Consider the following 12906-nt stretch of genomic DNA (forward strand, 5'->3'; position numbering starts at 1 on the left):
GTCTGTTAGGATTTTTTCCCCTTATTTACTAATAAGATACAGCTTAAGTTAGAAACTTTTCATAGATATTAAAACTATTAGTCCTTGTATAAAATATTTTTTCTGCTCAGTTAATAGATGCTTAAATAAAAGTTTCTGTGTGGGTAGTAGAACAAATTCTCATACATTCCTTCTTTCAAAATATTAGAAGCCAGATGTGTTTAATTATTTATTTAATATTGGTATGTGGGACTGACTTATCTATCCAGGATGAGTCTCAAAGGTGTGGGGCACCGAAACATGTAGGTAAACCATTTGCATCAGAGCTTTCTTTATAAATTATAAATGTTCTAGAAACTTGATTAAGCAATGATCTCTACCTTCTCCATCATCATTATTATAATTATCATAGTATTACCACTACACCACCAAAAACTAACATTTAAGTACTTAGTATATGCTAAATTTAGTACAATTGACCTTTTAGACATTTATTTTAATTTAAACAACAAAAATGTAAGGCAGTTATTATTTAGTGCCTCTTTTCCTTAGATGGCAAAATAAACTTCGTAAAAAAACAGAGAGATCCAAACTTACAAAATTAATATGTAAGAAGAATGATGAGAATCTAAGATAATTTTATTCTAGAGAAAGTAGTTCGTAACCTCTATATATCATACTTTATATGCTTCTCAATTATGAGAACAAACCCACTTATTTTTGTTACTTATAGAATCCAAATTTAATACTAGACATATTTTCTAGGTGTAAAATCTACAAATTCATACACCATCTTATATTATAAACCTTCTGATTATTTGGGGGAAAGGACATAAAAAGAATCATTGCAAAATTATAGTGTGAAACAGAAAGTATTATATATGTAAATTTGTGCTTTTCAGGCATAAAGCAGTACAGTCATCTTGTAATTTTATATAAAAATTTAGATGACAAGACCCCACTCCAGAAGGTCAAGTCACTTTTTCTGATAATCAGTCAAGAAAATGAGCCTTCACCAGCTTCCAAGACTTTTCTTAAAATGAACAAAATCTGGGGACAATGGCTGTCATTTAGGTAATGACACAAAGAAAGTGATGATTAAGTTTGTTAGGGGGTTACTGGTTTTATCGGAGTCAGGATGATTTCGACAAAGGACACATGGATGTTCTTTGTGAGATATAGTTAGTAAAGGACAGATATTGAGATAGCTTAATGCTTTGGAAATACCTCTTGGCATGTAGACAGATAAAGTCCCTGTTCTGGAATCAAGACATGTGACAGCAGGCAATTCCAAACTTTTCCCAGAAAGTCAGTTTCTTCACCTGTAATATAAGATGGCAAGAGCAACTAACTTTACAAACTGTTTCAGAATAAAATGAGGTCAACTGCGCAAAGTTTTTAATCACAGTCCCAGCTATATAGTAAACCCTCAATAAATGCCATCCTTTCTGATTAGATGAAGTTTCAGGTTTGAGTTGTCATCAGTGGTGGTGGATTGAACACTCAATGAATAGTTTAAGGTGATGGATAATTTTTTTTTTGTAGAAGTAGACTGATGGGCTTCAGTGTGGGAAGTAGTCTAGTAAAGTTTTAATTTTTTGAATAGCCCCCCACATTTTGTAAGTGAAAAAGTCACTGTGTTCAAGAGAATGAGCTTAAGTAAGTGTGGTTTCATATATTCAAGAGAAACTCTAAAGGCTACTATTGCAGACATGCAGATTGAAATGTTAATGGTCTCAGGAGGTAGAGAGATAGAATTTAAAAGCTTTGCAACAAGTTAGATGTTGGGGCTAAGACAGAGCAAGAGTTAAGGATAGTTCTCAGGTTTCTTATCTGCTCTTTTGAGTGTTGCTTTAGATCAGGATGCCAATTTTTTTCTGGTCATAAATTTAATTCTTTGGGAGAATTAAAGTCTCTCAGTTCCTTAGATTGATCTGGAGATCTTAGTATGAAAGTTAATAAATCAGCATTGGCATAAGTTATTTATTTATGTGTAATAATGAAACAGCACCAGGGTACTTCAGGAATCAATATTTTGTTTTTTTTCTCAGTTTATTTAAACACCATGGTAAAGTTGTTCATGATACATTTGTTACAGGCATCCAATATTCTAACACCAACCTCACCACCACTGTCACCTTCCTTGTCTCCATTTTCCCAATCAGCCCTCAAGCCTGTCCCAAATAATTTATTTTACATTGTTTGATATCACTAACTGGCCAATATTGTTATCAAAATATATTTTAGTATAAGAATTTTTTTTGGAAAATTATTGTATCTCACCGTGTGGACAAAAAGTTCTTCTCTGAGGGTTTATTAAGTTATTGTGGCTAGTTGAACATTCTGTGTTAATGTTTTTGTTAGCCAAGCCTAGTTGGCTTCTTTATTACACTCCCGTTCAATATGTTGTACTCCTCCTGGGTTGTTAGTATTGTCAAGTTTGGAGATATCACTCCAGAAACTCCAGAATACTTAACTGTGTGTGAATTCACATGGTGACTGTAGTAGTAGGTGGGTGTGTCTGCCAAGAGTTCCCAAAGTATGGAGGACCGGTGACAGAGAGGGGAGAAACCCACCCCAAATCTGAGTTTTCAACCAAAAATCCGGAGTGTTACTTCAAATTTGTGGACCTCAGTAGTGAGGTGGTGAAGACTGGCTGTAAGCATTGCAACATTGCAACAACTGTTGGGGTGTGAGTGCAGGTGCCAAAGATGTGGCAGGGCAAGAACTTGGCCCACTTTCCAGTCCCAAGATTGCACTGACTAGTGTATCTGAGAAATTTGAGGGGCTAGTTGATCTCTTTCAAGATTGAATTATAAGTCTCTGGAGTAGGGCCAGTAGATGAGCTTACATGGTGGTTGTAGTGGAACATGCATGTCTAATTTAACATGCCAATATAGGCCTATATTGTTGAGACTTTAACTTATATGAAAGATGCATATGATGTTACTTGCAAAGTAAAAGAAAATGAATAAAATACTTATATGTATGTGTTATTAATATCTATAATCAGCTTGTTCAAAAAATACCTTTTGCTCAAACAATACCCTCTGTAATGATATTGTTATACAATTAAATGAAATCAGGGTAATTTTATTTCCTCAATAAAGACATAAAGCCAAGTAATAAATATCAACTTAAGAAATTCATTCCAAATTATATTTTTTGAAACTTTGACTTCTTGTACTCTTAACAAACAACAATAAATTGTTTAGTATCTGGTTAAGTAGCACAGTAGTACTGTCCTCCTGTTGTTCATTGATTTACTCGAGCGGGCACCAATAATGTCTTCATTGTCAGACTTGTTGTTACTATTTTTGGCATACCGAATATGCCATGGGGCGCTTGCCAGGCTCTGCCGTGCGGGCAGGATACCCTTGGTAGCTTGCTGGGCTCTCTGTCTCCAAGAGGGACAGAGGAAACCCAGGTCGGCGTGTGCAAGGCAAACGCCCTACCCTCTGTGCTATTGCTCCAGTCAATATTTGTGTAGAGTTTAAGAATCAAGTATGCTTTCTGTCAATAAACAAAGAAAGTGAATATTTAAAGAAATCAGGGAGAAAGAAATATGACCTATTCACTGGTAACATTGGGAGATAAGAAAACTGAAACAAATATTGAAGAGCAATATGGGCAATGACTTTCTCGCACATGAGTAGAGGCTAAAATACTAATAGGGTCTTCTTAGTATTTTGGGTAGGGAATATGGTAGCTTCTATACTGTATAGTTTATGACTGTGATTTTATGTCACTTAATAGTATGTATTGCAATACCACACCAGCCACCAAAATGTCTTATCCCACTGTTCCTGGATTCACTGGGATTCCTCCTTTCCTGCCCCCACCCTATTAATCTCAGTTCTGAGGTCAAGTGAAACTACAAGGAATTTTTTTAATTTGATTTTATATGTGGGTATCCTATAAATTAGTGATCTGTTATTTTTAAACATGATTAATACTGATCATAATTGTTCATCTTACATAAATGTATTTTGGCTTAGGTTACACGCTCCCAGTGTGTGACATTTCCTTAAATATATCACTTGTGGGGCCAGAAATGTGTCCACGTGGTGGAGTGTTTGCCTTCCATTTGAGAGGCTCTGGGTTTGATTCCTGGCACCACATTAAACAAACAAACAGTTCATTTTCTCCCATAGAGAGGACTTGTCATTTATAGCTGTTCTGCCACTTAGATTCTGGTAGAGTTTTATCAGTTGCAGATTTGAAATGACTAATTATAATACTTCCAATGGATTTCCTTCACAATTTTTTAAAAATTTGTTAAGATGCACACATCTCTTTATGGAAAAATATTTTTAAAAAAAGATATTTTAATAAATGGGTATTCATTCTTTTGTTTTTCTTTTGGGGCACTTGGTTTTCTTTGCTTTTATAGGTATATCCTAACTGTGGTGATTTGGGACTATATCTACTGAAGTATTTGTAGTTGTTTCTGGCAATGCTTGAGGGACTATGTGGTACAGAGAAATGTAGTTGGGGCTCCCACCTGCAAGACATATGTCCTAGTAATCCTCAGCCCTAAAATATCCATATTTTAAGAAGAAAAGTTATGTGCAGTAATGATGTTTGTGATGCTAAATGATCTTAGGATATGGTATCGTAAAAAAGAAACATGTTACTCTAGGACAGATTTTTCTTCCCCCCAATATCTTACCTTTCCCCTAAATTCTGGGAAAACTCCAGATTATGAAAACATCTTTCCATTCTATGCAATGGTTGAATGGCTTGTTTTAGACAAAACTTAGACATGTGATACATCCGTAATTCCTAGAATATAACCATATAACTTTAGATTTTATACAACAGGAGTCTGTTCTACTCACTCTCCCCCTTGAACAATATGCATTAAGGTCTTAATGATTTACATTTATAATTTGTGAAAATCCTCTCCTTTCTTAAGCTAATTCTAGGTAGATACTCGATGATTTGAGAAAAAGAGATCTTAAGATAACTTATATTTTTACATAAGGAACTATTTTTGTATTTGTTGTGTGCAATGCCAAGCAATACTCAGTGCTTACACCTGGCTGTGGGCATAAGGATCACTCCTGGAAGACTTGGGGACCATATGAAGGACAAGAGATCAAATCAGGGTTGGCTACATGCAAGGCAATCACCCACCCCTCCCTGTACTATCTCTCCAGCCCCTAAAATAATTTTATTTCTCTATTTGTGCACATCATTTCAAAAGGTTTAATATTTTGTTGAGAAACTTTATGATCAAACCAAATGATTATTTCTCATTTCTAATGCAGCTGCCAATGATTCACATTATATATGCATATGGGTAATTGATTGACAATTTTTTTATTATCTCTTTGATTGTTCTGTCTCTTTCTGGTACTGATTTAGAGACAGATTTATCTTACGTTTATCAATTCTTAAAATACTGTATTTCCTAATGTGTTTTAGGTTATGTCTTTAGCTAGTGTTGCTCTCTTTGGGTTTTTTTAAAACGAAACCAATAATACTTCAGATATTATAGAAGCATCTACTTATTTTGAGTTAATCACCACATTCAACAAACAAAATCTTGGCACTTTATATACATACTAACATGTTTACTATATATAGCTAAATAACTTTATAAAATCTGTTCATCTTAATATGTTAATCTTTAACATACAGAAGATATTTCCATTCAACAGGAAAACTATGCTTTATCCAAAATACAAATTGACAATCTCACTTTCATATTTTAAAATTCTTTAATAATAATATCAGTACATATTTGTAAGAGGTTAATTTTTAAATAGAGTTCCTAATAGTTCTCATTTTCTGTAAATGATATACTGTATCATGTATTACTGTCAGGTGTGCAGGACCTGGGGCCGAGATCTCCTAGGCTGCTCAGATTGGGACTGGGCCTCTTTCACCCAGATCCCCCATTTTCCAGTAGCTAGGCACTCACACCCAGAAACTTCCCTTGGTGCCATCAACGGCCAATATCCAGAGACTATAAAACCAAGCTCCTGGAAGAGAGCAATGCAGTCTCTTGCCCCCCTGCCTGGCTGTCTTCACCAGAGCCCCTCTGAGGGGATGGGATGCATCCCCCCCACACCCGACTCTAGTAGAGCCTCAACAGTTCAAGACCTCTGGAACACAGCCACAGCCATGCTCAAGGCCATTCTTCACACGTTCGGACGAGACCCACATATGAAGGAACTGGCAGAGGAACCCAGGTGTGTGGGACCTAGGGCCAAGATCTCCAAGACTGCATGGATCAGGACTGGGCCTCTTCCACCCAGATCCCCTCATTTTCCAGTAGCTAGGAAGTCACACCCAGAAACTGCCCCCAGCAGTTTTATCCCTGCTGTGGAATCCCATCAATGGCAAACATCCAGAGACTATAAAACCAAGCTCCTGGAAGCGCGCAGCCACATGTAATAGCCTAGTTCTCCCTCTTGGAGAACCTGACAAGCTACCGAGAGTCTATTGCCCACTCAGGAAGCCTGGCAAACTCCCTGTGGCATATTCATATCCCAAATACAGTAACAGATATATACATACCTCTCGGAGAGCCTGGTAAGCTACCAAGGGTATCCCACCCACACGGCAGAGCCTGGCAAGCTACCTTGGCGTATTCGATATGCCAAAACAGTAATGGTAGATCTCATTCCCCTAACCCTGAAAGAGCCTCCAATCATTGTGAAAGACAAATAAGTAGACACTGCTAAAATCTCAGGGCTGAGTGTACTGGAGATGTTACTGGTGCCTGCTCGAGTAAATCAACAAACAACAGGATTACAGTGATACACTGATACAGTATATCATTTCTGTCCTCAAATGGGCTATTTCTTATAAAAGCATTTAAACAAAGGACAGCCTTCACTAATTAAACTTGTTCCACTCTAGTATATTATGTTTTACAATATTTCGCCTATTCTTCCAAGTTTAAGGTGTAGTTCCTTATGTTGCTTAAACAGAGCTTTAAGCTATTAGCATCTGAAATGATAGAATACATTATAGGTATTCAGTAATTCAAAGTTTATTTTATTTAAAATTTTTGATGGGGGTGGAGTCATGCCCAGCAACACTCAGGGGTTCCTTCTGACTCTGCACTCAGCAATTACTCCTGTTGGTACTTGGGCAGACCATATGGGATGCTAGGGATCAAACCTGGGTCAGGAATGTGCAAGGCAAGCACCTTACCTGCCATACAATCTTTCCAACCCCAGTAATTGCACAGTTAAAGAATGCATGGAAGATCAGATTCTATTTTACATTCTGTTTGACAAATGTGAGATTTGGATTGATGTTTTGGTACATTTGGGAGACTTACCCAGTCATGCTTTTGGATCACTCTTATCTCTGTGCTCATATTCTTTTCTTACATCATGAACAAAAGTCAAATCAAAATGGATTAAAGACATCAGAAACAGACCTGAATCTATTTGATACATATGATACATAGAGGAAAAATGGGTAGAATTTTTCTATTGCTTTGAAGCTAGAGGTACCAGTAAAGATGCAGCACCATTGGCCAAACAAGTGGAAGAAAAGGTACACAAATTTACTGCATTAAAACATAAAACTTCTGTATTTCAAAGGAAATGATGATGAGAATACAAAGACAAACACAGCCTGGAGGAATTTATTTGTCCATTATTAATCTGATATAGCATTAATATACAAGCTATATAAAGCTCTGGTAGAATTCTACAAGAAAAAAAAAACAAACAAACAATCCCCTCAAAAAAATGGAGAGACAAGATGAGAGAAACATGGTCAAAGTAGAATACAAATGACCAAAAGACACATGAACAAATGCTCTGCATCACTAATTAGTCTGGAAATACAAATCAAAACTGTCTCCCAGAAGACAGCAGAAAGTGGTACGCATCAAAAGTAACAACAGCCCGTGTCAGAATGGATGCAGGCGGAAAAGTCATCGTCATTCACTGTTGGTGGGGATGTCTACTAGCCAAGTCTTTTTGGAAAGCAGTATGAGAATTCCTCCAAAGAAACAGCAGGAATTGAACATATATGTACCCTGGAATTCCACTGCTTGAAATAAACCCCAAATGGTTCTAAAGCACAGTGTGAAAAAGACATCTGCTCTCCTGTGTGTTCATTGCAACATTATTCATGATAGCCAAAATGTGAAACAGCCCCCAAGAAGAGATGGCTGGAGAAAGAAGCTATAGTACATATACGCAATGGAATACTACTCTGCCATAAGAAAAGATGAAGTCATACAATTCACTGCTATGTGGATGGATCTGAAAAGTATCATGTTTAGTGAAGTTAGAGGAAGAGATACAAACAGATAATTATTTCTCTTATATTCCTGGCAAGCTACCCATGGCATACTCCATAAGCCAAAAAAAGTAACAATGATGGTCCTCATTCCTGTGATCCTGAAAGAGCCCCCATGCACCATCAGGCTACACTAGCATGCAACAGGGATGAATGGAGATGTTACTGGTGCCCGCTTGAGCAAATTGATGAACAATGGGAGGACAGTGATACAGTGATATTCCAAACAAAAAGCAAAATATTTGGGTCATAACATTGCTTGAAAGAACATAAGAACTGGTCACCTATAGGAAACTTGTCACTGGGAAGGGATGGATTTAGGTAAGGAAGGGCAATGGTGGAATTGGTGGGAGTAAGTGGACACTGGTGAAAGGACTGGTGTTAGAATATTCTGTGCCTAAAACTCAAACATGAATAACTGTAACTTTGTAATTCATGGTGACTCAATGAAAATGAAAAAAAAGTATATATATATGTCTATATATATTTTACCTCTTTTAAAAACATATGATTGAATTCCTTTCTTAACAATGTAAATATGGTTTTCATTTTAAGTAAATTTATACCTGAGCTTTCTTGCCAAATTAGCTTTTCATATTAACAAAATAATATTAGTAGGAATCATTAATCATGAAGCTTTTTATCTTTCATATCTCTCTCAATGTATTAAAGACAGTGTCATAATATAACATATGGGTGTTATTAACATAACACTGTATCATATTACATGCAAATTATATATAGTTATATCATTACATTATACAATACTATATTTTAAAGGAAATGGTCTTACATAAATAATTAAATTTTGACAACCCAGTGTTATGAGTTTGCAGTGACGTGGCTCACAGGAGATCATGGGATGGGGTTGTTACCAGTACGCTCTCCGCCCAGATGAGATCCGGAGCAGCCACGCATGAAACAGCCCCTCTGCTCCTTAAAGACTATGATCCGGGAGGTCTACTAACCTATTTTGGCACCCAGCAGCTTCTTATAGAAATGCATCTAGACTGTGAACTGAGTTTAAATATCAGAAATCCGAAACTGCATGGCCTTGACAGCTCATATAATCTTCATTCTCAGCAATGGAAAACAAATTATCAAATGGTGCCTTTTCAGCAGGTTTAATTGTTGGGGGAAAATTCCAAATAATGATAGTGAGTTCTCTGTTGAAATATTGAATGTATTCAAAGTATAGAGAGAATAAAGTGAAGATCATTAGCCACTCAGTTGGGGGGATGTGGTTGTGAGAGGGTGACATATTGGGGTTCTTGGTGGTGGAACATGTGCACTGGTGAAGGGATGGGCATTTGATCATTATATGACTGAGACTTAAACCTGAAAGCTTTGTAACTTTTTTCACGGTGATTCAATAAAATAAAAATTTTTAAAAAATAAAAAAAAATAATTAAATTTTTATTTTCTACTCCCAACTGATTGTCTTGTGAACCACAAAGTTAGAAGAAAGCTTTTGTTCTTGCTTTGTCTTTGCTTTTTGGGCCACTTCCAAAAGTATTTAGAGATTATTCCTTGTTCTGTGCTTAGTCAGTCTTGAAGGGGTTGGGCGGCCATAAAGGATGCTGGATGTTGGCCACATGAAAGGCAAGTTCTCACCTCCGTACTATAACTCCAGCTGCAGAAAACTTTTAGTTTTAAATAAATGTTAAAAATACAAAGAAATTCATTTTTTTCTGAATATTTTATTTTCTAAACCAATTTTTATTTTAAACACCATGGTTTACAGAATTTGTGGTTATATAGTTATTTCAAGCATTTCATGTTACAATCCCACAGTGTGACTTTCCCTCCACCAATATCCCCAGTTTCCACCCCAATTCCAACCTGCTCCATTAGGCCTCTAACAAATTTACTTTATATTATTTATTCCAACTAAACTTTAAGAAATGGTAAAGAAAATGATCAGAAAATAAATCAGTAAAAGCCATTTTGTTATTACCCTATGATTTGGGCCTATGTAAATAAAAAAAGTAAAATCATTTAATACAACATACTATAATGGCTATTTTCATTTACATATACGTCTTCAACTCTGGAATCTAAAGTATGCAAGTCAAAAGCCCTACCTACTACACAATAATTAATATTGTTTTTGTTAACATTTTTTTGGTAATGGTACATTCAAGTTTTGAAAAATAATTTGGCAAAAACAAAACCATTGTTTTGTTCTCTACATCAGAGATTTCCAGACCTTTGGCCACATTTTCATAGAAAAAAGCCAATTGGTACATGCCTGAAAATCTGTTTTCTTTATGGAACAAACAGAAAGTATTGACCAACCACCCTTGGGGCAATTACTGCTCCTCAATCCAATGCACCCATATATAGAGTGGGCAAATCTCCCACTTTGGTAAATGCAACTCTGAATCATTGTAGGAAAACCTATTGCTTTTAGTATATTTTTACTAACATTTAACATTGTCGATAAGAATGAAGGTGTTTTGAATGTTGCCATCGCTCTCAGATATAACTGAATTTAGTTATTTCATAATAAATGTTTTTCAGAACTTAGCTGCATGTTTTGTTGGCAGGTTTTTATTTCTCCTTTTTGATTATACTATCTTGGGGGTGATGACATGACTCATAATCATGCTAAATTTAGATGTTGTGATCCCAAATATGTCTCATAGGTGAAAAAGAAATTCTGCATGAATAACAAAGGATGAAATAGCATGTTCTCATTCATTTACAAAGAACATTTTACAAATAAAATTTTATTACATTTAGAAATTATCTTTAGGAATTTTTATTTTATAGTAGAACACATTTAATATAGCAGTGTAATATTTAGTTAATCACCAAGCTATATAATGGTTGGCGCCATAAAAATGGTTTAAATGCTGTTTTAAGATGGAGTGCCAAGTATATTGTTCATAGCATATATAATTGAATTTTGCTCAAAGAACATTCTTAATACTTTGTTATAAAATTTATATTTAATGACACCAGTATTAAATGCCGGTCGTTTAATGTGCCTATTTTAAGTTTGAATCTTTTGAAAGTGACTTACACTATTTTCTTGAAATGTCCATAGCAATTGGCTTGGATTCCTGTCCTGAACCACAAACTCCAAGCAGCGGAATTAAAGTTGGAGACAGGTATATGGTTGGGGATGTCGTATCCTTTCAGTGTGATCAAGGATATTCCCTCCAGGTAAGTCTAGTTTTAAACTACAGTGTTGAATTTTCTTTCTCTTCCAGAATAGTTTTAGACCAATGATTGGTAATCATGAAACAATGTGGATCCTTAGTTGTACCATTAACCTGATTTTTTTAAATCAAATTTTCCATGAAATAGATATATAATCAATTTGCTGGCATTAACTAAATGTGCTTTGTTTTAACTAATAAAAATCATTTTTTGGGCCGGATCGATAGTACTCCAGGGACAGCACTTAAACTTTACTTGTAGCTGCTCCATGTCCAATCTCCAGCACTCCACATGGTCACCGGAACACTTCAGAAGTGAAATCTGAGCACAGAGCCAGGAATAAACCCCAAACACCACCAAGTATTGCCCCCAAGCTCCAAATTAAATACATAAAAAAGTAATTTTTGAATAAAAATTAACCACTTTTTTCCATTCATATAGAATATAATAATACAATTCCTATGTAATTAGAATCTGAAAATAAAAATAAAGTGCTACTGTAAATTTTAAATGCAACATGCATGGTTTTATAGTCACTACATTTGTAAATATTGAATTCAAGTATGTTTTGCTTAAGCAAGTAACATGGGATGATACTTTGGGCTATATGATTTATTGATTCGTTCATAGGATTTTGGGAATAATCTCAAACTTGAAGTGTTGTTTAAGTAATTTCTAAAGGATACACCTATTAAGAAATTAAAGCAAAAAAATGAAAAAAATGCTATTTCACCTGCTAGTAAATTAATTACTCAGAGATTGCAAAATTAAAAATTACTTACAGCCTTAATAGTTGCCTAATAAATGATTAGTCTCAGAATAAAAATCACATATTTCTGGACTTTAGAATTGCTCTATAATATGCTTACGAACAAATACTTTGTTAATGTAGGTCACCTTACATATTGTAATTTATTATACTATATGGTATATGTAGACCCATTTAAGCATGGCAGTATCATATTAGAACAGGTTTTAATAGAAAAATGTTTTGCACATCAAGAAAATTGGAGCTGGAGCAATAGTACAGGGATAGGGTGCTTTGGTATACACCACTGACCCGAGTTCAATCTCTGTCACCAAATAGCGTCCTCTGAGCCCTTCCAAAATTGATTACTGAAAGTTGAGACAGGAGTGAGCCCTGAAGCCTGCCCATTCCCACCCATAACTACTGTAGTATAAAATTTAAATTTTTTCAAATAGGAAATTGTTATGTTTCAATTCTACTATGATGACAACACATGTTTATTTTCTCAATTGTCAGTCACTAGGCTATGTTTGCCTTTGATTTAAAACTCATATTATACTGTGTTGTGTTGTTTATATAGGGTCATTCTCACATCACTTGTATGCCAGGGCCAGTGAGAAGATGGAATTATCCAATCCCAATTTGTTTGGGTAAGTTATAAACTGAAGTTAATTACCAATTATATCATTCTTCAAAGTGAACTCTGTCTATTGTTATCCTAACATAGTTTGTCT

General features: G+C 35.4%; 1 protein-coding gene across 2 annotated transcripts in view; it reads left to right on the forward strand.

Annotated features, from left to right (window-relative positions):
* The window catches only part of CSMD3 (CUB and Sushi multiple domains 3), a 1180343-nt gene that overhangs the window by 1037696 nt on the left and 129741 nt on the right, over nucleotides 1-12906 (forward strand). For both annotated transcript variants that reach the window (XM_004607658.2, XM_055125482.1), the window contains 2 exons: nucleotides 11309-11427; nucleotides 12753-12822. In XM_004607658.2, the coding sequence (XP_004607715.2) occupies nucleotides 11309-11427; nucleotides 12753-12822 (189 nt within the window). The remainder of the gene's footprint in view (nucleotides 1-11308; nucleotides 11428-12752; nucleotides 12823-12906) is intronic.

This window comes from Sorex araneus, chromosome 2 (assembly GCF_027595985.1).
Source record: "Sorex araneus isolate mSorAra2 chromosome 2, mSorAra2.pri, whole genome shotgun sequence".
Classification (NCBI taxonomy): Eukaryota; Metazoa; Chordata; class Mammalia; order Eulipotyphla; family Soricidae; genus Sorex; species Sorex araneus.